Raw genomic sequence first — 24861 nt, 5'->3', positions numbered from 1 at the left:
CTATTCCCTATTAACATCTCTTCAGATTTCCTGCTCCAGTTAAGCTAGGCTATTCAGGAGATAGTTGGTGATCTTTGCCCTGTTGCCTCAGTGCCATTATTGGTTTACGTACTTTCCTTTTCCTTACATGGCCTGGGACAGACATACCTGCGGGACCGCCTCTCCCCATATGCGCCCTGGAGATCACTGTGATCTGCTTCACATCATCTTTTGATTGTTCCTGGCCCGAAGGACATTTGACTTGTCTCATCCAGGGCTGGGGCCTTTTTGGCCTTGGCCCCGGCCTGGTGGAATCAATTCCTCATGAAGATCCAGGCCCTACCTGACTGGCTGCCATTCTGTAGGGCCTGCAAGACGGAGCTATTCCGTCGGGCCTCTGGTTGAGGCAGCAGATGTCCTTATTCCATCTGCTTGGCCTCCCTCCCTTGCTTGCTATGATGCTATCTTGTTTCTTATTACACCTCGTGCCCAATGGAAATTGCCACCCGTGGTATGTATATTGTTTTGTTTTACTGTATTGTTATGGTTTTAGCTTGTAAGTTTTAACTGCTTTAACCTTCGCTGTTCAATTGTTTAAACCTTGCTGTTATCTGCCCTGAGCCCATTCACAGAAAAGAGTGGAATATAAGTTAACAAAATAAATAAATAAATAAAAAATTAATGCTGGATTCACTCACATTATTAATAACTTCTGATTTTCTTCTATATTTTCAATGTGTAGACATGCTGGAGTGACTCAAAATCAATTTAAACCTCACAATTTCAATTTTCAATTTCATACCTTTATTGGCATAAAAATTTAAACTTCACAGAATAAGTAACAGTCTAACAGTTGATCATCACTGTAGTCTTGCTGCCATCTTGTATCTTAAATTCTTTCCCACAACATATATCCCTTTCTGAATCAAGTCTTTGCAATGATTCTATAACTCCTTACCAGTCAAGTTTATAAGCATTCCAGCATTATCAGCCAGTTTATAAGTATTCCATAAGCATACAATAACTCAGGAACAAACTTGACAAGATGCCAGGAGTTCCATTAATAAAACTCTCAGCAGGCTTGTGGAGCCACAATTCAGATCACAGCAAAAGGGATGGGATAGTTACATGTTTGCACTAGTTGGGTAAATATTCTTGGACTATGCCAGATCAACAGATCCAAGTGGGCAGCCATGTTGGTCTGAAGCAGTTGAACAAAGCAGGAGTCAAGCCGCACCTTTAAGACCAACCAATTTTTATTTCGAATGTGAACTTTCATGTGCTCTTAAGCACACTTCATCAGACGAAGAATCCAGCACAGTGAGCTGGATTCCTTGTCTGATGAAGTGTGCTTAAGAGCACACGAAAGCTTACGTTCTAAATAAAAATTGGTTGGTCTTAAAGGTGAAACTTGACTCCTGCTTTATGCCAGGTCAAGAATATGGTGCAAAGGGAAGGCTTAAACCTCTTCCCCTTGTGACTGCAGTCCATGTCCAAATCAGAGCTTTGCGAGCCTGGTAAGTGATGTAAAAAACAACAACAACCCACCACTGTGAACTATATTCATGGAGCTCCCAGTTTTGTTTTGTTTGGCCATCAGTCAACAGTTACTATCCTCTGACATTAAGGCTTCCAAATGCTTGGCTCTACCTATTATTTCATGCTTCAGTAACAAAGTTGATCAGAGTTGCTTCAAAATAGCTATTCTGTGAGGATTGCAGGATTCCTCAGAAGAGCTGACCCACTATCAGCAAAAGAAGAATAATGAGCTCCTGGACTGAAACACTTACACTACCTTGCCAAAACTAGCCCAGTTGCTAAGCCTCTCTTTGCAGTCAGCTTGTTTCCTGTGAGGCTTCTGGCAATCATGCAACAGAAGTTCCCTTCCTTAGGTGCAAAGGGGAGGACTTCCCACTTACTGTTGGCTTCACTGTCAGCTAAACCAGCTGGAATTGTGATTCTGACTCTTTCCCAACTGTCACTGACTATTTCTATGGCAGGGAGAAAAGAGTGGTAGAATGCTAAAAGCAACAACAACAAAAACACAGACTGGAAGTTGCACAAAACACCTGCTGTGTCAAAGAAGGCAGGACTATAAATGGAGCAGGTATTTTAATTAAAAAGCACTTAGCCTGAAATTATTTGCTTATCCTTGACTCCAAAGCAAGTTGAAGGAATAATCCATTTTCTGGATAACATACCCACTGCAGGAGAAACTTTTGTCAGTAAATGTGCCCAGAGGCAAACAATTTTCTTCAAAAGGTAATTAACCACAAACACCAAAATGCTCTTATGACATGGAATTCAGGCTGCATAGTTCTACCTCTTGACCCATCAGCACCATCATGACCTGGTCGACCTCGTTGACCTGGAAGTCCCGGGAGTCCTCTTTCGCCCTTTTCACCTAACAAGCCCTCTTCTCCTGGTGAGCCTAGTCTACCTTGTTGTCCAGGAATAACTGGACCTGGTTCTCCCTAAAATAAAAAGGAAGAACAATAAATGTTATACTGTAAATTATGTGGAAGAAACATACAATTTTATCGTATCTTTTTCTTACACACACACACACACACACACACATATATATATATATGAAAGCTAAACCCATGTAAGAAAAAGATATGGTAAAATTGTATATAAAGACTATTTAATGTTAGCATACCAGATATCCATAGTCCGGGCGATGTGCTGATTTGCTAATATTGCATATGTAACCTCTTTGCACATATAACAGATCACTTTTAACAAGCATATGCAAACTTATATAAATATCCTATCTTGTACTGCCACTGTCATGTTTAAACTGGCAAAAGTGGAGTATGGCATGTGAATAAAGGTCAAGTTAAACAAGCAGGTGAGGGAAGCCAAAATCTACTTCCTCCCACACCTTACATCACTGTGTTCTGGTTCCTGAAGCATTTTTATTCCATTGCAATGTGGGAGCAGGCAGAATATGCAGCCTGGCTAGCTTCATCCTCTAATTCCAGTGCATGGCAAACAGGTAAACAGTAACAGCTCCAGAACAGAGAACAGAATAGCTATCAAAGAGAGCTCCAAAGCTTTCATAGCGAAGAAAGCTTTCTCCAAGTCAACTGGGACAGTGTGATAGTCTGCAGGAAGTAGAAACACTGAACAGAAACACCTGTCCTCTTTGCAGGAATCCTCTTTGGCAGGAACATTTACTAACTCTTCTGGTTAAAAGACAATCCATTGCTTAAATTATTCGCTATGTTAACTGCCTCTTTGGCTCTGCCTTAACTGCCTCTTTGGCTCTGCTTCTATCCTTTGAGCTATTATGAAAAGTAAACAGTGGGATACCAGAATAATTTTCCATTTTTTCCAGAGATCACCAAATATAGTCTTAAGTGACAGGATTAATGATATTAAAGATACTTAAAAATGTATATTTTGTGCAGACTTTGTTCAGTTAATATCTGACAGCACATCCCTAGGGTGAGAAATGAGTTAGGACAAAGGCGGGTGGGGGGGGAATGAAATGAGTGGTGTTGATGCAAATGCAATCTAAACAGGTACAGCTCTGTCTATTTTTAAAATAATAAAGTCCTTGCTAATGGGCAGACCTTGAACAGGGTGAATGCAAGACATCAAAGATCTCAGATCCAGGACTCTGGAAGCCAGGTCACTTGGGAAGGACTGTGGCTTAGCGGCAGAGCACCTGCTTGGCATGTAGAAGGTCCCAGGTTCAGCCATGGGCATCTCTAGTTAAAAGGATGAGGCAGATAGTAGGTGATGTTTAAGACCATTGCTTGAGATCCTAGAGAGCTGCTACCAACCTGAGTAGACAATACTGATCTTGATGAACCAAAGGTTTGATTCAGTACAAGGCAACATCATGTGTTAGAACCCATCACCTTCCTCACCATTTTACTGAAGCCAGAGGGAAGCCTAAGTTTAAAAGGTAGTAACAATATCATTCTGCCATTGTGGCGTAATGATTAAGAGTGTCTGACAAATATCTGGGAGACTCAGGTTCAAATTCTCATTTGTGCCTTGGAAGCTCTTTGACTGTCCTTGGGCCAGCCATACTTTCTCAACCTAACCTGCCTCACAGAGTTGTTGTGAAGATAAAATGGGTCCCTATGGGGACAAAGGCAGGATACAAATGAAACAAACAAACAAGTGATAATCCCAGGAACTGCAGCCTAGGCCACCGTAGCAGAGGTAGATGACTGATAAGAGAGCTAATCAGGACAGGGCTGAAGCTATATAAGTTCTGACTTGGCTTCTCACTTACAGCAACATTTTCATGTGCATTGTTGCCTGTCAATGATTATGCCTCTTGTCTCTAACCCTTCCACTTGCTCTTGGAGTAAACCTTCTGCCTACCCATGGCCATCCCTCTTGCCATACTGAGTGCTCATCAAATGTGACATCATGTTTGCCAAACAGCCTCACTGCCTGCCTTGACCACAGCTTCTCACCCATGTCTAACTGAACTTTGTTCAAGCAGACTATAACCAAGTAACCGTTTGTCCGACAAACCTTTTCTCCTGGGATTCCAGGTTTTCCAGGTAAACCTGGTGCTCCTAATTTTCCAGGGCATCCTGCTGGTCCTTTAGGTCCTGGAGGTCCTTTGTCTCCTGTAAAGATAAACAATGTTTTTGTAATTATAGTCTCAGTCATGAACAGTAATTAAATTTTCACTGAAATGAGAATAATAATGTGAAGAGAAATACAATTCAGCAAGCAGTTTAAAATCAAAGAAGATTAAATACCCTACAAAGAGGAAAGTGTGAGAAGGAAGGAACAAGATTTTTAAAATGTTAAACCTCCTTTGAAATGAATCAGGACTGCATAGAGGTATAGGATGCCCTTAGTCTGTATGCATTTACCAACTCTGTTTAAATTCAGATTACTTGCTTTCTGAAAAACAGATGATATTGTTTTATATTTGCAGCAGCCCTTTCTAATAAAAACAACTATTCATATACAATAATGCAGATATAATTGGGGTTTCTCCTTCTGATTATTACACCTTTCCCATTTTTATTACTGTTTTAGTACTTATATATTCCTTTAAACTATAAACAATTACATTACCTTTTAGACCAGGTTGCCCAGGAGGTCCAATCCCTGTTAAGCCAGGACTACCTATTGGTCCTGGGAGGCCTGGGTTGCCACGCTGCCCTCTGGATCCAACACTGCCTATCAAAGAATTCAAAATAGTTGTGAAACCTGCATTATGCTGCAACCCCCTGCCCCTCAGCCAGACCTTGAAATCCAAGGGTGGAAGGGGGCTTAGTTCATACTGGGACAAGAGAAGACACAGAACTTTGGTACATCTGGAAATTCCTCTGGTACATCTTAGTCTCTGGTACCTCTTAGCCTCTGATTGGCTCAGAGATATGTTATATATTATAAAAGGATGCCACTAAAAGCTCTCTTATTGACTGGCCAAACTAAACATATATTTTCTTCATATGAAAATTATTAACTCCTTAAAAGCCATTGGATAAACTGCTCTGTACAATTGCTGCTGAATACATTATACGCACTAGACAGACATTTTTAGATGGAAAGGTAGAATAAAAGTAAACCAGCAAAGTCCTGCCTGCATGGTACAGATCATTTGTTCCCCCTTTGGCCTCTCTTTCAGGCTTTGATTGCAACCCTTCTCTTTCTTGTTCTCTCAGGGGGGAAAACTGCATGTTACATTGGAGATCTGTAAACAGATGTTTTGATCCTATAAAATAGCAGTGGAAGGGTCCAGTACTGTGATGATAAACATGGGAATGTTAACTTCCCCATGTAACAGAACTCATGGCAGTCTGGAGGCCTGCTTTCAAATGGGATAATGAACAAGTGAAATGTGCCAACCCTTCCCACTGTTGCTTATCCCCAATCAACTTTTTTCTTTTCCATGGTGGTTGATTTTTAAAGAAAAAAAACATGCTGGGCAGTCTGATCATCAACATAACATGTAGCTTGGTCCTCAGTCTATTCAGCTCATTATGGTTATTTTTATTTAGCTATTTATGCCACACTTTTCTTCCCAGTGGGGACTCAAAGAGGCTTACAGCAACATTCTCCCACCTCCATTTTATCATCATAATCACTCAATGACTGGCTTATGGTCACTCATTCTAATTCCATAGCACAGTATGAATCTGAGCTTGGTTCTCCTAGTCTGACACTCTAACCCAGGAGTCCCCGACATGGTGCCTATCAAAATCTTTCCTGCTGCCCAGCAAGTGTTTCTAGAAAGTGTGTGTGTGTGGGGGGGGAGTACAGGTGGTGCTTTTGTTCAACAAGGCTTCTGATTGGCTACTGGAGACTTGATTAACTTTGCAGATTTAAAAATGTTGATTTGGTAGCAGCAGCCACCTCAGCACAAAGATCTTAATTGTGTGACTGAAGATAAACTGTGGCAGTCATTTTGTGGCTGCACCCACAACACTGTCAGAATTCCAAAGATGCCCTCAATCTTAAAAAAAAAAAAAAAAGGTTGGGGACACATGCTATAATCACCACATTGCACTGGCTCTCATTATTTGTTTGGGTAATGGTTTCTACTTGGTTGACTTGACCATGCCCTTTTGCTTAGTTCTGCAGTAGTGCGGCTTGAAAAGCTACTCTTACCTCTTACTCCTTGTATTCCAGACCTGCCATCTGGCCCCTGAAGTCCAGGAGGTCCAGGAATTGCATTTACTTTACCAGGTTCACCTTGAGGACCTTAAAAGTATATTAAAAAATCAAAAATCAAATATGCTACTTTAAAAAAAAGTCACCAGGAACAACAAGGTTCTTCAAGATACATCTTGTGGGTTCTACTATGGCAGCTACAATACAAGTGAACTGATCAAGGATCACATCCATATGAGGGGGGAAAAATCACAAATTAATGAATTTCATTCTTGAAGGTCAGTAATCAGATGCCCAATAAATTGTTTGCATTGGTTAGTGGGAAAGTACTTCTTCATTAGTTAGGAATGCACTCAGATGCAACTCAGCCCAAGCACAAAATAGATCTTGTTTACATTACTCTATGATTAATCAGATAGCTCCTTTCCTCCCACCTACTTTTTGTTTGCATGCTTGTGAATAATAGAATCCCACTGTAGGTTAATCAGTTTTAAAATGTCATTTGTAGAATTCATCCCTTCCCTCTTAACCCTCACAGCTATATAGCAAATACATCCCTGAGACATTTAAGATCCTGTTGAACACCTGTCATTCCAAAAATCCAAGCAACTGATGTGCCTCTTGTAGCCTTGCCTGCACTCTGAGGAACAGAAAACATCTCATATGTAAGAGAACCATAATTAATATTAGTGTTTACTTGGAAACATTTCAGGACTAGTTGAACACAATTAAAATTTCCTTGATGGGTGATAAATGAGAAATCAACATTTTAAAAGCAAAAGACAATAATGAATTGATATTTGTTCCACAGAATTCTATTAAGTTGTCTAATACATAAAATAAGGACATCTCCTCATTCGGTACTACATCTTTACTGCGCTTGACTTTGAAATCTACCACTGATATCACAATCAAGATGAAAAAAATTGGAATTTACTGACCAGCTATTCCTTGTAACCCAGGCAAACCAGGAACTCCTTGCGATCCTTTAGGGCCTTCCATTCCTTGTAGTCCATATCCTGGTGATCCAGGCAACCCTACATCTCCAAGAAGACCTGGCCTACCAGTTGTTCCTGGAGGACCTCTGTCTCCTTTTGGACTATCAGATCCCTGAGAATAATTTAGAAAATACTGCTTAACATATACTGCTCAAATTCCAGACTAATAGCTATGTTAGGCTGTTTCAGAAGTTGATAATAGCTTGATTCACATGTAACACCAAACCACTCAGACTTGCAGTGCAATCCTAAATAGAGTTAAATCTGTTTAAGCCAACTGAAGTCAATGGGCTTAGATGGGTGTACTCTGCTTAAGACTGCATTGTTGTTCAAGTACTGCCAAATCATGGTTTGCTGTTACATCTGATCTAGCTAAAAATGTCCTGCAGCAATTTAAGGAGTAACTAATGTACGGCAATATGAGTTTTCACACACTGCTCAGATACTCATGTTAGCAAGTACTGCAAAACTGGATACAAAAGATATGTAAATTATTTTCTTCTTGTTACAAAAAACTGCTCTGCTGAATTGGGCTCTCACAAATGCAGTGTAATTCTATGCACACTTATTTGGCAGTAGTCCCTACTAACTCTGTTGTCTAACTCTTTATTAAAAACACTTATATAGTTTTATGTGGGGAAAAGATGTGGTTATGGTTATTACCTCTTAACACAAACTCTTCTTATCCTATATAGAATTGGAGGCTGAGATTCATTTTCCCACCATTTTCCCTAGAAGTCAAAGTTGCAACTTATTATCAACTCTACCCATTGTCTCTAAAATCTGCTGGGTATTTTACACAGGATGCTGATGAAAGACCTCAAGATTCCCCTCCTCTTCCCTTTAACATCCAGCCTGATGTACTCAGGAAGCTTGCACATTGTTTTAGTATTCTGGCTGGTCTTAATTAAAAAGTATCACATTGATTTTGTTTTGAACTACTCTCTATAATAATTGATTTATTATTATTATTATTACTAGTACATGGTACCCCAGGGAAGAAATTCTACTTAGTGCTGGTGATCACAGGAAAGGACTGAAGAAATGTGAAGATATACTTGACTAGCAGAACAGCTCTGCTCGAATAAATACTCTGATGCTCAATGAAGACTTTGCTTTTACTTACGTCACACAACTATGATTGAACAAAGGTATGTGAAGGAAAAAGAAATATCATAACCTTTTATTTGGATCATCACAAGTTACTAAGTATAGCTTTAAAATTCTTTATACCAATGGGGAAAAATCTAAAGTAAAAGGAATAGGTCATTACAGGTACAGTGAACATATCTGATATCTTTATGTATTTTGCAAGACATCTAAAGAAATACAAAATGAATATGGTTATACAAGGTATAACTATTTATGAAAGTGGCATGTACTAACCCGTTCTCCCACAGAACCTCCTGAACCTTTCAATCCAGAGTTTCCAGGTAATCCATCTGAACCTTTTTCTCCTGTGCATCCTCTGTGACCTGGTTCTCCTTTATCTCCACTGGAATCTTCTGATCGTGCATATGCTGGAAGACCTTTCAATCCTTTATGGCCCTTTTCTCCTGGAAGACCAGGAAGACCCTAGGACATGTGTTAACAGTATCTATGTCACTATAATTATAAATCAATACACAAAGACTACAGTGTGATGACACAGCTCTCATGACCTGCAAAGTAGGTTCTCCCAATATTACCTATAGCAAAGAAAAGCCTCCCTGGGTTGCATCCACACTTCATTGGTTATGGCACTACTGTTGCACTATAGCAATCACTTACAGCTGGTTTGGCTTGTCTATACAGGAAAATTCATTTAGCCAGTGAGTGCGATCACGAAACACGCTGTGATATCCAGATATATGGATGTAGCCCATGTTATTCACAAAGCTCCATTTGTCCAGTTGTACAAAGGATTTTGGGATACAAGTTGGCATGGTATAGCCTGAGCAACTCAAATCTTGGAAGCTAAGAAGGGCTGGTACTTGGGAGGGAGACCACCAAGGAAGACTTTGCAGAGGAAGGCAACAGGAAACCATCTGGGGTTGCCATAAGTTGGCTGCATCTTGATGGCACTTTACACACACACATAGAGGGAGTCTAAGTAAAGCCCCGCCTTCCCAACAGAAACCTGCCCCTTGCTTTAAACTAACTGCAAACAAACCATCGGCACAAATATAAATCTTACTTGAATTCCAGGGGACCCCTGACTTCCAGGGGCTCCGTGGGATCCTTTAGGGCCAACTCTACCTCCCACACCTATGATGGAAACAGCATGACTTAGGAGAAGAAATAGGGAAAAAATAATCAGGCTAAAGTAATGGCATATATTATTAGTGTTTATACAGTTTAAGTGCATATTCTTATAGTGACATCAATGGCACAGAAAATTAAAGGCTAATTACTGGAATATTAGTATTTTCTCATTTCGGGGTTCCTAAGAATAAAAATATTGTCTTTTCCATTGTCTTTGGAATGTATTTATCATACTTGGAAAATATTACATCAGCTTTAAAGTATTGCTTCTTGGTATTGCATAAATTATACCAGTATTTCTATGTGAATAGTATACAAGCATAATTTCTTTTCTTTTTTTTAAGCTGTGATAAAATAGGAAATCAGAAATGAGAAATGTATGGGATATATGTTCACCTCCCTGTGAAAATGAAGGATTTGGTACTTGAAGGTCATCATTTGTACTTTGGTGTCTCAAGCTTCAGTGTATTTACTTGAAAATAAATTTTGACTAAATCTAATAAAAGTTTGCTCATAAATGTGGTTATGTACAGACTCCAATCCTGAGGGGGATGTTAAACGGAGGGGGATGGGGTGGGAAGCTGCAGAGTAGATTACAAGTGGCTTGTGATGCCCCAAATGCTACCATCACAAGAAGCAGTGAACAGAACCAAATTGTGATCAAATATACCTAAACAAGGTTCACAGGTTAGACATCAACCAATACTATCTTAAGGAAGAAGAAACTGTTTGTAATTATGAAATGGATAGGGCAGCTGTTCTTAAGACTTTCAGCATCTTTTTGTAGTTCTCAGTATAGTGAGAACAGATTTTTTCTTTATCCACAGCAGTGCTCATTTGGTGCCAGCCTGTAGTCTTTGGGAGGTCAGGATTACTTAAGCTTTCCCTGCTTTTAGTAAAGGTAATAAGGCAATAGTTTCAGAGGCACTACTGATTAATGGCAGCAGTAGTTACATCTGTGGTCTTTGGTGTTATCCGTTATTGTAGTTTCATCTTGTTAGTTTTTTAAATTGGTTATTAATCTTGAGAGCAGTCTTTACCTTCTATCCATAGATTAGAAAGGCTACATAAAGGTATTTTAGAAATAAACTAGAAAGACTAGATAAAGGTATTTTAATAAATTAACAGTTAAGTACATAAGAAAAGCCTCACTGAATTAGATCCAGGATATGCCTATTTCAGCGTCTTATTCAAATACTGGCTTGACAGATGCTTCTGAACCCCTCTTAAAGCAGAGAATGACAACAACAGTCCTCATTATTTGTTCTCAGCAACTGGTACTCAGACAGATCATAGAATTTTTATTTAGCTTTCATAGCTAATTTATTATATCTTGGTATTGTATTATTTCTCCAGTTATACCAGCAGATCTATCAACTACAAATTCATCACATTCCTTTTTAACTAACTTGGGTTTAAGATGGTGCTGTGAATGGCTAAGATGAAATATTCTATAAATTGAAATATATAGTCAATTGAGAAGTTTGTCTCTTCCTTCATATACTAAAAACAGTTCTGCTATAGTTTATCAATGCTGCTGTCATTTACCTTTGACTCCTTGTTGACCTTCTGCACCAGGAACACCACTAGGGCCAGGTGCTCCAATAACATAGGTACACTGGTGACATGGGCCTGCTTTTTCACCTGCAATAAAATTATGTGCCTGTTACTGGTTATACTGGAAAACTGTCTCTGTACAGTTAACACAGAGTGTCTCAGGCAAAGCAACTTATTTAAGAGTAAGGCTGTTGAACTGGAATCATGTTCTAATTCCCTGTTGCAGATGCTTCCTGTATATGCTGGCATAGATGCTCCCGAGAGTAAGTTACTGTGGTAAAATTTTCCCATACTTAATTTTTGTTCATCACCATGGTTTAAAAAGTTGTTAGTGTTATCAGGTAATCTGGCACCACAGTAATTTGCTCCAAGAGTACGTATATCTCAGTATTTTCAACAATGAAAAATAGAAGAGCTTGTATTAGTGACCGTTTAAAACATAATTTACTGTACACTTGGCATGTTAAACTCTTATTATCAACAAACTGTCACTGGGAACTTTAGTCGTCTCTATGGGCTCAGAGTGGAAGTAGACAAATAGCATGACAAATAGGAATAGGAACACATTGGCTGAGTCCAGACCAGCACTTTAAGCCAACACAGGGATGGCCCCTGTATGGCTCAAAAATGCAGGCCACATGCACACATCTGCCCAGTGGCCTGCTCCCATACTCACCTTGTCCCTCACCATCCATAGGGTGCCTTTAAAAGCACTGTGCAGATAGTGAGGTTTTTCCAAGGCACCTTTCCTGGTCATCTGGATGGCTGGGAAAGTGCCCGGGAAGTGTCAGTAAGGCACATGAGCACTGTGGATGCTCCTCCAAGATGCCTGAAGCCTGCCCTTGTTCAAGAGGCAGGCTGCGTACCATTTGGACACCCCAGGGTGCTTCTGTTTGTGCCAGCTTATGCTGTTTGCACCCCAAACCAGTGGTCTGGAGCCTGCCATTCTTTGTCTAATAAATCTTGAGAGAGTCTAAGGGCCAAACTAAATGTGACAACAAACTCATGGATACCACAAGTTCACCAAAGTGATTTTAAAATGGCCTGCAGTGTTGAGATGTTTCCCCCTGTACTTTTTCAAATGCCAAAACTGCTGGAGGATGCCCAACCCTCCATGGCTGTTTTGGCACTTGAAAATGTGCAAGGGGAAGGAAAGAGCTCCCTATAGCAGGCCCTATCAGAGTTATGCCCTTGTGGAATTATAAAATTACTTAAAATAGTGACAGTTTACTATCATGTTTAGTTTGGTCATGGGTAACACCTGTGATTGGTATCTTCATTAGTTTAAATTTGGAAAAATATTTGCTTGTGGAATAACTAGGCTTCCCAATCCCCAGGTCCCAGCGGGGGATCCCCTGTTTTGACAGGCTTTTCCCCGCCCCCAGCCAGCTGGCTGGCGGGGGAAGCCCTGCCCCACAGTCATCCTGTAGTTTTAGAGCTCCTGCAGGTTTAGAAACCTGCAGTTTTTAAAATGTGTGCCTTTAAGACTGAGCAGGAAACAGGAAGGGCTTCATGGGAAAGGATCAGTAACAGTTTCTTCAGAGAACGGCCCCTCCCTTTCTTTTGCTTTCGTTTTCAGAGCAAGTAAAGTTCTGCAGGAACAAGACCCGGTAAGTATTTGTGTGTGTGAGAGAGGGAGGGGGTAGGGGATTCCCTAGTTTGGAGGCCCTCCCCCTGCTTTAGAAAGTGTGAGGAGGGGGGGAAATGTTTACCGGGCACTCTATTATTCCCTATGGAGAATGATTCCCATAGGGAATAATGGGAAATTGATCTGTGGGTATTGGGGGCTCTGGGGGGGGGCTATGTTTTGAGGCAGAGGCACCAAATTTTTAGTATAGCATCTAGTGCCTCTCCCCAAAATACCCCCCCCCCCCAGTTTCAAAATGATTGGACCAGGGGGTCCAATTCTATGAGCCCCAAAAGATGGTGCCCCTATCCTTCATTATTTCCTATGGAAGAAAGGCATTTGAAAAGGTGTGCTGCCCCTTTAAATGTGATGGCCAGAACTCCCTTGGAGTTCAGTTATGCTTGTCACACCCTTGTTCCTGGCTCCACCCCCAATGTCTCCTGGCTCCACCCCCAAAGTCTCCTGGCTCTGCCCCCAAAGTCCCCAGATATTTCTTGAATTGGACTTGGCAACCCTAGGAATAACTAACCTTTAGCTCCACTTTCTCCTGGAAGTCCTGGAGAACCCATGCATCCTGGATTTCCATGTAGTCCTGGTGGTCCTTGTTTAAAAGTTATTATACCTATTTATGGGTGAGATAGACAAAAATATAGTGTTACGCCTTGAAGCAGCTATAAGGCTAGTTTCCATAAAGGTCATATGGATGGAAAAGGAAGCTCAGTTTTAGGCTGCATTCATGCAATATTATTGCATATGGAAGAAAGACAAAGACTAATCCCAAATTATAGGAGCCCCGTGGTGCAGAGTGGTAAGGTGCAGTATTGCAGTCCAAGCTCTGCTCATGACTTGAGATCTATCCTGACAGAAGCTGAGTTCAGGAAGCCAGCTCAAGATTGACTCATCCTTCCATCCTTCTGAGGTTGGTAAAATGAATACCCAGCTTGCTGGGGGTAAGGTGTAGATGACTGAGGAAGGCAATGGCAAATCACCCCATAAAAAGTCTGCCAAGAAAATGTCATCATGTGATATCATCCCATGGGTCGATAACAACTTGATGCTTGCACAGGGGACTAACTTTACCGTTAATCCCAAATTATATGTATGAATAATATAGTAAATGTCAGAAACTCATTGGATGTTGACATTTAGTAGCAATTCTTAGCATTTTGGGAAGATGGAATATCTGACAGCTGAAGCTTTCATTGGTCTACCATCAACGTGCATTTTGATAACTAATGACCAAGTTCCTTTTCTGCAATTGCACATTATACCCGGGGGCAGGGGAGAGTTTATAGCGAGTAAAACAAAGACAATATCTGAACATTAAAAGTTTTGTGTTCCAATATTAAACAAATCTGTTCATTGTTGATTTTCTTATATTATTTTCTGAAACATTATTTACATATTGAAATTATTACACATCAAAAGAATAATCATAATTTTTTTTTTAAAAAAAACACACTACAATATAAGGTTCCCAAATCATTTAAACTTTTGGAAACTTCTGGCCACAAAATGGTGTCTGTCATGGCCAGTGGGGGCAATCAGAAAACTATAAGGCGGTCTTAAGCCATTCCATGATGGAGACAACTGTTTCTGATGACAAAAAAGGTGATGCCTCCTGGACTGCTCTGAAGCACTGCTTACTTCAGTGAGGTAGAGGAAAGCTAGGATTAGCTCTTTGTTCATATCAGGTTGGTACAATTTGGAAAATGTCAACAACACACCTGGGTCTTATTATTGCTTTAAATTTATTTTGTTATTTTTTTATTATGTGAGACTGGACATTGTTCTTTGCTATGAGTCCAGCTGTAGCCAGTACACTAATGCCCGAGTTGTACTGATACAATGACAAAACCATTCTGACCACATACACACACAGGGATACAACTACATTGCTCTACCTGGTTTTCCTGGATAACCGACTGATCCTGCTCGGCCAGGTCTACCTGGAGATCCAGGAGCTCCTGGTGGTCCAATAACATTTGTGCCATGTTTCCCCCTTTCTCCTTTATTTCCTTTGATCCCTGAAGCACCTTGTGGACCTCTTAGACCAGGTCTTGAAGCACCTAGTGACAATTTTTTTAAAATCAGACAATTGTTGAAATGGTTGCAATAAATTAATGCCATATTTTACAACTTCTGTTATTTGTGCATATCAATTTTTGCAGTCACTCAGAAGCATCTATGTAAGCATTTTAAAAAATGATCACTGAATTTCAACTTGAACATATCTAGTTTCAAGGGGTACTCCCATGTTAACAAAGGCCTATCACACACACATCTTGTTGCAGATTTTCAGAGCAGTAAGCTTTTAATCTTGACTTCAGATTCTGTGCCCATCTTACACACTATTATGTGAATTTATTCTGCACCTACAATAAAAAACTTCAACTTCTCTAAATCAGGGTGGAATGCCATTTGTGATGTCTGGGGGATGATGTCCAAAGTCTTTAAATTTACACAATTGCCTTATCGCAGCTGCACAGTAGTGTCCAGGAAGCACCTTCCATTTAAATCCTCATGGTTCATGCATTTTACTGTTAGTTTGTTGAATGAAAGGGAACAGAAAGAAATGCAGGCAAAGGAAGGAAACCAGTGTTGAGATTGATGACTTTTTTTTTTGAAACTGACTGCTTTGAAGGCATCCCAAATGGTTGGGGTGGTGACTTCAGATGATTCATTCTCTTCAAAATAATTTTTGATACCTTGTTCTATGAATTCTAGGCTTAATAAAAGTTTTTTGTTCAGACTCCACTGTGTATTCTTAGTGTTTTGTTCTCCTTGTAATTTTAGGAATCAGTGATCCAGCAGTGATCCATCCATGATTTAAGACCAATGTCAACCTGTGTTAGTGTATCTACTAATGCTTTGGAAATATATATATACACACACACACATATATATCTACACACTGCGGCTAATAGCCACTGATGGACCTCTGCTCCATATTTTTATCTAACCCCTGCTTGAAGCTGTCTATTCTTGTAGCCGCCACCACCTCCTGTGGCAGTGAATTCCACATGTTTTTTTTTTTTTTTTTTTTTTTTTTTTTTTTTTTTTTTTTTTTTGTATTTTATAAATTTTATTCAGCTAGTTTTACCATACAATACAAATACACAAAGAAAAACTTTATGGCATACTGAATCCCTAGCTAATATTGAACATATCAAGCTAACCACAAAATGTTCTTGTCTCTATCATCATGTAGAATTCGAAAGGGGTGAGACAGTGGTATAAACCAGAATCAACTATCGTCATCTTATTATAAACAAAAACATGTACTGTGACAAAAGAAATATCCATGAAGTTATTACATCTCAGTTATCTTTTAACCATAAATAAACCTTTTTCCATCTTTCTGTTGCTTTTTCTTTCGTGTTTCCCTTAATTATATTAGCTAATATATCCATTTCGACTATAGTTAGAATTTTTTGAATTATTGCTTCTCTATCTGGTATGAGATTCATTTTCCAATGCTGGGCAAATAAAATTCTGGCGGCAGTGATTATATATATTGTTATTATTTCGTCCTCTTTTGAAACCACGTCTTTGACTAGTGAAAGCAGCATAAATTCTGGCTTAAGGGGAAAATTGGTCTTCAATATCTCAACTAGGATTTTATGAGTTTCGACCCAATATTTTTTCGATTTATTACACAACCACCATAAATGGAAGTATGTTCCTACTGCTTGACCACACTTCCAACAGATAGGAGAAATTGCTGTGTTGATTTTATTAAGTACCATTGGAGTGATATGCCATCTATAAAAAAGCTTTAGAAAATTTTCCCTCAAACTGACGGGCTTTATAATTTTGAAATTATTCTTCCATAAGGTTTCCCATTGTTCAAGCGAAATATTAAAATCGAAATTTTTAGCCCATTTTACCATAACGTGCTTAACCGTCTCGTCCTCGAGTTTTAAATACAAAAAATAATTATAAACTTTCCTGATCTTCTTACCTGTTCTAGTTGTTATTATTAAATCAAAATCAAAATTGGGTTTTGTAAATCCTTTATGTTTATCGAGGTTATACTTAGCCGCGATTTGGGTCATCATCCACCAATCGATTCTATGCCCACTAACCTCCATGTCCTGCATTTTTCTCATTCTGTCTTCTTCATCTAATATTTCAGTGTATCTTAGTGTTCTATCCGGGTACCATAGCTGTGGATGCATTATGGCCTCCACCGGGGATAACCATCTAGGTGTCTTATCATAAATTTTCTTTCTTATCTTATACCATACTTTTAATAGACCTTTTCGAACTAAGTGTCTTTGAAAATAGGATTGGGGCTTTTGGACATACCATAAATTATTATGCCATCCAGCTTGCAATTCTACGCCCTCAATTAATAACAGACGGGGATCATCTAGCATAATCCATTCCTGCAACCATACTGTTGCACATGCCATGTGGTATATTTCAAAATCCGGGAGGCCGAGGCCACCTTTCTCTTTTACATCTGTTAAATTTTTCCAACTGATTCGGGGTTTTTTCCCCTGCCACACAAACTTTTTACATAGATGATTCAACCTAGAGAAAAAAATATCTTTAACGGCAAAGCTAGCCGTCTGGAACAAGAATAGCACTTTGGGGAGAATTATCATTTTTAACAAAGCTACTCGTCCCATAAATGATAATTTCAAATTTTCCCATTTTTGAAAAAGACTACCAACTTCCTTCAATAAAAATTCAAAATTGTCCTCATAAATTGTACTACATTTTGCCGAGATCGTTAATCCCAAATATCTTATTCTTTTAACTCTCTGAAATCCTGACCTCTTTTCCAACTCTATAATATCTTGTTCTGTCAAGTTCTTAGCCAAAAATTTCGATTTATTAATATTGATCTTTAGTCCGGCTACTTGACCATATTCTTCTAAGTGTTTTAAAGCCTGCTCCATCGAAGCAGCCGGATTTTGCAAGACCAATAACATGTCATCTGCATAACTTAAAACTTTGTAGTTTTCTTTTCTAATTTTTATACCTTCGACCCATTTATCTTGCCTAATCGTTTGGATTAATATTTCCAGCGTAAAGATGAAAAGCAACGGGGACAGGGGACAACCCTGTCTGGTTCCTTTACTTAACGGAATTTTCTCCGTCAGATCGCCATTGACTATAATCTTTGCATATTGTTTATCGTAAATTGCACGGATATTTTTAACGAAATTATCTCCGAAGTTTGATTGTTCTAGTAATTGCAACATAAAACTCCAATCAGCATTATCAAAAGCTTTTTCTGCGTCGAGAAACAAAAAGGCTAGCTTTTTATCATTATATAACTCTGCATATTCTAAGAAATTAAAAAGCATTCTGGTATTTGTTCTTAAATATCTCCCTGGTAGAAACCCTGTTTGATCCGGGTGAATTATATCCTTTAAGATCAATTTCATTCTATTTGCGAGGATTGTGGCATAGATCTTATAATCAATATTTAATAAAGATATAGGACGATAATTTGAGATTTCCTCAGGCTCTTTACCTGGCTTTGGTATAAGAACCACATTACTATTACACCATGAGTCTGGGATAAGAGCTTTGTTCCAAATCTCCTCTAATAAATCCTTGAAGGGATTCATCAAGATCTCCTTAAAGGTTATATAATATTCTGGTAGTATTCCATCAGGACCAGCTGCCTTTTTACTTTTTACTTTGGCCCAGGCTTGTACAACCTCGGCCATAGTTATTGGTGCTGACAATGACTCACTCTGATCAACTGTCAATTTTATCTTATTCTTATTCTGTATATAAACCTTTTGATCTTCTTTGTTTCTCGTCTCCTTGCTGTACAATTCCTTAAAAAACTCTTGAACTATGTCTTTCATTTCCTGTATTTTAAAAGTGTTCTGACCTTTTTTATCTCGTAATGTTTTAATCTGTCTCTTCTCTCTTTCCTTCCTTACCCGGTAGGCTAACCACTTGCCCGGTTTGTTGGCATTTTCATAAAAGAAAGCTCTTGTATATGCTATCTTAGCCTCCATTTGTTCTAAATATACTAGATGTATTTTATGTTGTAGATTTCTTATTTCCAGTCTTAGTTCTTTCAAAGAGGGATTTGCCTTTAATTTTGTTTCATTTCTCTTAATTAAATCTGTCCATCTTAGTACATCGCCCTTCTCCTGACGCCGTTTTTTTGCAGTATAACTGATCACTAATCCTCTAAAAAAAGCTTTACTGGCTTCCCAAGTGATTATCCTGGAAATATCCTTCTGAGTATTTACTTTAAAAAACAACTTCATCTCCTCCTCTATATACCGATTAAAATCTTTATCCTTCACTAAATTTGGATTCATTCTCCAGCCGGAACGCCTTCTTTCTGCACTCAAAACTACCATAATGGGAGAGTGGTCAGCTATTGTTGAGGGGAGAATCTCGGTTTCTTGTACCAGTTTCATTAATCCGATGGAGATCCAAATTGAATCAATCCTGGACCAAGATCCATGTCTGCCTGAAAAAAACGTATAATCTCTTTTCTTAGGGTTAATAGTACGCCAGACATCAGTCAGATGACTGATGTGAATTCCACATGTTAATCACCCTTTGGGTGAAGAAGTACTTCCTTTTATCTGTTTTAACCTGACTGCTCAACATTTTCATCAAATGCCCATGAGTTCTTGTATTGTGAGAAAGGGAGAAAAGTACTTCTTTCTCTACTTTCTCCATCCCATGCATTATCTTGTAAACCTCTATCATGTTACCCCGCAGTCAACATTTCTCCAAGCTAAAGAGCCCCAAGCGTTTTAACCTTTCTTCGTAGGGAAAGTGTTCCAACCCTTTAATCATTCTAGTTGCCCTTTTCTGGACTTTTTCCAATGCTATAATATCCTTTTTGAGGTGCAGTGACCAGAATTGCACACAGTATTCCAAATGAGACCGCACCATCGATTTATACAGGGGCATTATGATACTGGCTGATTTATTTTCAATTCCCTTCCTAATAATTCCCAGCATGGCGTTGGCCTTTTTTATTGCAATTGCACACTGTCTTGACATTTTCAGTGAGTTATCTACCACGACCCCAAGACCTCTCTCTTGGCCAGTTTCTGCCAGTTCACACCCCATCAACTTGTATTTGTAGCTGGGATTCTTGGCCCCAATGTGCATTACTTTGCACTTGGCCACACTGAACCTCATCTGCCATGTTGATGCCCACTCACCCAGCCTCAACAGATCCCTTTGGAGTGCCTCACAATTCTCTCTGGTTCTCACCACCCTTTACAATTTAGTGTCATCTGCAAACTTGGCCACTTCACTGCTCACTCCCAACTCCAAATTATTTATGAACAAGTTAAAGAGCATGGGACCCAGTACTGAGCCCTGTGGCACCCCACTGCTTACCATCCTCCACTGCGAAGACTGCCCATTTATACTAACTCTCTGCTTCCTATTAATTAGCCAGTTTTTGATCCACAAGAGGACCTGTCCTTTTACTCCATGACTCTCAAGCTTTCTAAGGAGCCTTTGATGAGGAACTTTATCAAAAGCTTTCTGGAAGTCAAGGTAAACAACATCTATTGGGTCTCCTTTGTCCACATGTTTGTTCACCCCCTCAAAGAAATGTAACAGGTTAGTGAGGCAAGATCTTCCCTTACAGAACCCATGCTGAGTCTTCCTCAATAACCCGTGTTCATCAATGTGCCTACTCATTCTGTCCTTGATAATGGTTTCTACCAAATTTCCCAGTCTTGAAGTCAGACTGACTGGCCTGTAATTTCCCGGATCTCCTCTGGAACCCTTTTTAAAGATGGGGGTGACATTTGCTACCTTCCAGTCCTCAGGAACGGAGGCAGATTTCAATGAACGATTACATATTTTTGTCAGAAGATCCACAAGTTCAACTTTGAGTTCTTTCAAAACTCTTGGATGTATGCCATCCGGACTTGGTGACTTATTAGTTTTTAATTCGTCTATTAGTTGTAGGACCTCCTCTCTTGTCACCTCAGACAATTGTGATGTGCTGGGTAATAGCTGTAATCAGTTATAATCCGTTGATCTGTTTTTTAAATTAGATTTATATATAGTTAAGATCTCCTATTATCTGTTCTCCTTCCTGAAATTGTTTTAGGAATGTAAATGTATGGGATAAAAATTTAATTTCTTGTTAATTTGGGGCATATAAAGATGCCAGTGTTTTTGATCATCCAATGTTGCTTTTATAAATAAAATATTACTACTAAAATCAGGTTTTTAAGTAAAATTATGCAGCCCCGTGAAATATGTTCATTTCCTCTTATGCAGTTCTGTAATATTTTTTTTTGTGTTTAACAGAAATATCTATAAACTTGTTAGTGTTATTAAGCACATCTTCACAAAATAAACTGACTATGCTGATCTTCCACAAAACCGTTTAGCCCCTCACTCTTTATCTGATGATCCTATTACTATTCAAACAGTTATAATTCCTTAAAAAACTCTCTAATTAGCAGGGCTTTTTTTTGTAGCAGGAACTCCTTTGCACATTAGGCTATATCCCCTTATGTAGTCAATCCTCCAAAAGCTTACAGGGCTCTTCTACCAGGGCCAATTGTGAACTCTTGGAGGATTGGCTTCATCAGGGGTGTGTGGCCTAACATGCAAAGGAGTTCCTGCTACAAAAGCCCTGCTAATTAGGTATTTTAACTATTTGTATTTTATAACACCTCTTCCCTCCCTCCCCTACTTAAATGTTTTACCTTTACGTGCTCTTACACTAGACTATTCAGATATCTAACCCTCCCACCATTGCCCCTTTCCTTTGCCTCTTCAACTGTGAACAAGCACAACAATCAAATAACGTTATTTAACTGTTTCAAAATTATCAGCTAGATACTTATAATATAGTGGGTTCTAAACATTAATGAGGTGAGGTGGTAGTGAACATAGCTCTTTTATTGAATACAGCATGGTATAGCGCTGCCTATGAAGACTGAAAACTAGGGCCGCAGGGCCCACTATATACACACACCCAAAGTTCTCGCACTGCCTGTGACTGGACCATTCAAACCAGTCGGGGGCTCTTGATTGGAGTTCAATTATGCTTGTCACACCCTTGTTCCTGGCTCCACACCCAAAGTCTCCTGGCTCCGCCCCCAAAGTCCCCAGATATTTCTTGAATTGGACGTGGCAACCCTATGCCATGCATGGAGGGATTTCATCTTCATTGAGTGTTCCTGGAGCAGTATAAACTTGTACTAGGTGTGAGTTTGGTTGATTTGTTTTCCTTTTTATCCCTGTGTCACTTTTTTCCCTAGCAGAGTTGCAAGGGTAAAACAGTATATTTTTGCAGAGAGAGACAGAGAAGGTCAGGAGCAAAGAGTTTAGGTATCTGCCATGCCAAGACCACTCATGAAAAAAAGAGGGGAAAAACAGGAAGCAGGTTGTGGCCAGAATAAATGGCAGAACAAGGTGGAAAGTGACTCTATTGTCCTCTCTAATTGGAAAACACACCACAAGCCTGAGAGAAGACAAAATTGGTTGATACTAGTCCTCTTTCCTCTGATTTTGCCCATCCCCCTCCCAATAAGCAGAACAAAACAGGCAAGAGCTAACAGGATTACTGGGATATTAAACTATTTTAGCTACAGTACGTACCTGGCCTACCAGTTCCCCCAGGAGGACCTTGTAGCCCTGCAAAAACAATATATTGAAACCCTGGATTATGCTGGTATTATTTTAGCTTGTTTCACACTAGTCTATTGCAAACGCAACCTGGTGAACATCACTTATACTATATGTTTGTGGATGGGCAGATTATTGAATGACTATGATTCATTGTGCCAGCAGAAAAATGAACCATGGAGAAAAAACAACAGAAAAGAGAAGACAAATCACCGTGGTCGTTTTCGCACTCACCTTCCGCCAGCGCGACCCCCCTTTTCACCGCGCAGGATCTGCGCGGATTTCGCACTAAACGCTGCGGAGCAGCCAGAAAAGCCGGAAGCTCCCGTCACAAAAGCCGCGCAAACGCCAAACTGCTTTTTGGCGGTTTCGGTTTGAGCGGCTTTTGCGCCGGGAGCTTCCGGCTTTTCTGGCTGCTCCGCAGCGTTTAGTGCGAAATCCGCGCAGATCCTGCACGTGAAGAGGGGGGTCGCGCCGGCGGAAGGTGAGTGCGAAAACGACCCGTGAGAATGACTAAAATGAAATAAACTATGAATGAACTATGGTGTTGTGTCCTTTTAATATGTTAAATTCTATTCTATTTATTCATTTATAATATATATATTGTTTTAAGAAATCAGTGATACCACAAAATCATATACATATGAGAAGCCTTTTCTGGCATGACATAGTGGATAACACACATGTAATTATACCAGACACTTAGAATATATTCCAAAAGTCCTCAATGGAAAGAAATACTATCTATAGTCCATTTCAAACATCTGTTCTTTGTCAAGGGTATTTTTGCATGTTTTTTGAGTGTGTCTATACTCCTCCTTGCATTCCTCTGTGCTCCTGAAGAGCTGCAATACTCTGCTAATCTGGACACAACTGATGAGAGATTCAAGCCCAGAGTGGTTAATGTTCTGTCTGGCACGGCACCACGTTGAGATTAGCAGAGTGTTGCAGCTCTTCGAAGCCAGCATTTTGTGGTAGCATTGATTTTAGCTACAGTATGTACCTGGTACCATTTTGTGGTAGCATTGATTTTATACACACACACACAATAAATAAAATATTTTTAACATATTAAGAAGATGCAACACCATAGTTCATTCACAGTTTGTTTCACTGTTAGTTGCACTCATGGTGCGTTATTTATTTATTTTTGTTCATTTCTAGTCCTGCAAGTGGGCTCAGGGTGGATCGCAACAAACTTAAATAATAACAATAGACAACAAAATTAGAAGTAAATAAACAATTAAAACAAGAAAACAATTAAAACAAGAAAATTAGTCCATTTGAGATGGAAGACAAAGGCCATAGTGCAAACAGCTGGAACCAATGTTGTTCCAATAGGCCTGATAGACGATGGAATGCTACGACAGGGAAGCATTCCCTGACTCCATTCCAGACTCGATGTACTATGGACGTCTGCTGCCTCACCTGAAGGCCTGGCAGAACAGCTCTGTTTTACAGGGGTTACAAAAAGGTAGTAAATCAGGTAAGGCCCTAGTCTCCAACGGAAGCATGTTCCACCAAGCCAGAGCCAGGGCAGAAAAAGCCCTGGCTCTAGTCGAGGCAAGACAGACATCCTTGAGGCCAGGGACAACCAGCAGATGGTGATTAGATGAATGTAAAGTCTTTCTGGGCAACTATGGGGAGAGGTGGTTCCTTAGATATGTTGGTCCCAGGCTATGCAGGGCTTTAAATGTCAGTACCAAAACCTTGAAGCGAATCTGGTACTCAATAGGTAGCCAGTGCAATTGCCACAGTGTTGGCTGTATGCTTGCCTGTACAGGCAATGCAGTTAGCAAATGCGCCACTGCGTTTTGCATCAGCTGGAGTTTCCGGATTAGCCTTAATGGCAAGCCCATGTAGAGCAAGTTACAGTAATCCAACCTGGAAGTAACCATTGCATGGGTCACTGTAGCCAAGCCCTGCGGGGAGAGATAGGGTGCCAGCTGCCTGATCTGCTGAAGATGGTAGAAGGCAGATCTGGCAATCATAGTGACCTGGGCCTCCATAGAAAGGGAGGCATCCAAGGTCACTCCCATGCTCTTCACTTTCTGAGCCAGTGTAAGTAATGCACTGTCCAGGGCTGGGAGCCGAATTTGTCTTGACTTTTATGATTCACTGTGCAGCAATGAAAATTGAAAATACTTGAATGCTTTAAGTTACTTTTAGGCCTTTCTAAAGATTAAATTCAGATCCACACGAAGACCACTATGCAGCAGGAATGAGAGATGGCAGAATGAATGTGTT

General features: G+C 39.7%; 1 protein-coding gene across 1 annotated transcript in view; it reads right to left on the bottom strand.

Annotated features, from left to right (window-relative positions):
- LOC132574336 (collagen alpha-3(IV) chain-like) overlaps nt 1-24861 on the bottom strand; it is a 90551-nt gene that overhangs the window by 43621 nt on the left and 22069 nt on the right. The window contains exons 18-28 of the mRNA XM_060242698.1: nt 22588-22623; nt 14913-15077; nt 13538-13630; nt 11373-11468; nt 9757-9827; nt 8967-9155; nt 7524-7692; nt 6580-6672; nt 5041-5145; nt 4483-4580; nt 2303-2453 (exon numbers count right to left, since the gene is read on the bottom strand). Of these exons, the coding sequence (XP_060098681.1) occupies nt 2303-2453; nt 4483-4580; nt 5041-5145; nt 6580-6672; nt 7524-7692; nt 8967-9155; nt 9757-9827; nt 11373-11468; nt 13538-13630; nt 14913-15077; nt 22588-22623 (1266 nt within the window). The remainder of the gene's footprint in view (nt 1-2302; nt 2454-4482; nt 4581-5040; nt 5146-6579; nt 6673-7523; nt 7693-8966; nt 9156-9756; nt 9828-11372; nt 11469-13537; nt 13631-14912; nt 15078-22587; nt 22624-24861) is intronic.

Source organism: Heteronotia binoei, chromosome 6 (genome assembly GCF_032191835.1).
Source record: "Heteronotia binoei isolate CCM8104 ecotype False Entrance Well chromosome 6, APGP_CSIRO_Hbin_v1, whole genome shotgun sequence".
NCBI classification, from domain to species: Eukaryota; Metazoa; Chordata; class Lepidosauria; order Squamata; family Gekkonidae; genus Heteronotia; species Heteronotia binoei.
This window is presented reverse-complemented; position numbering and strand designations above follow the sequence as displayed.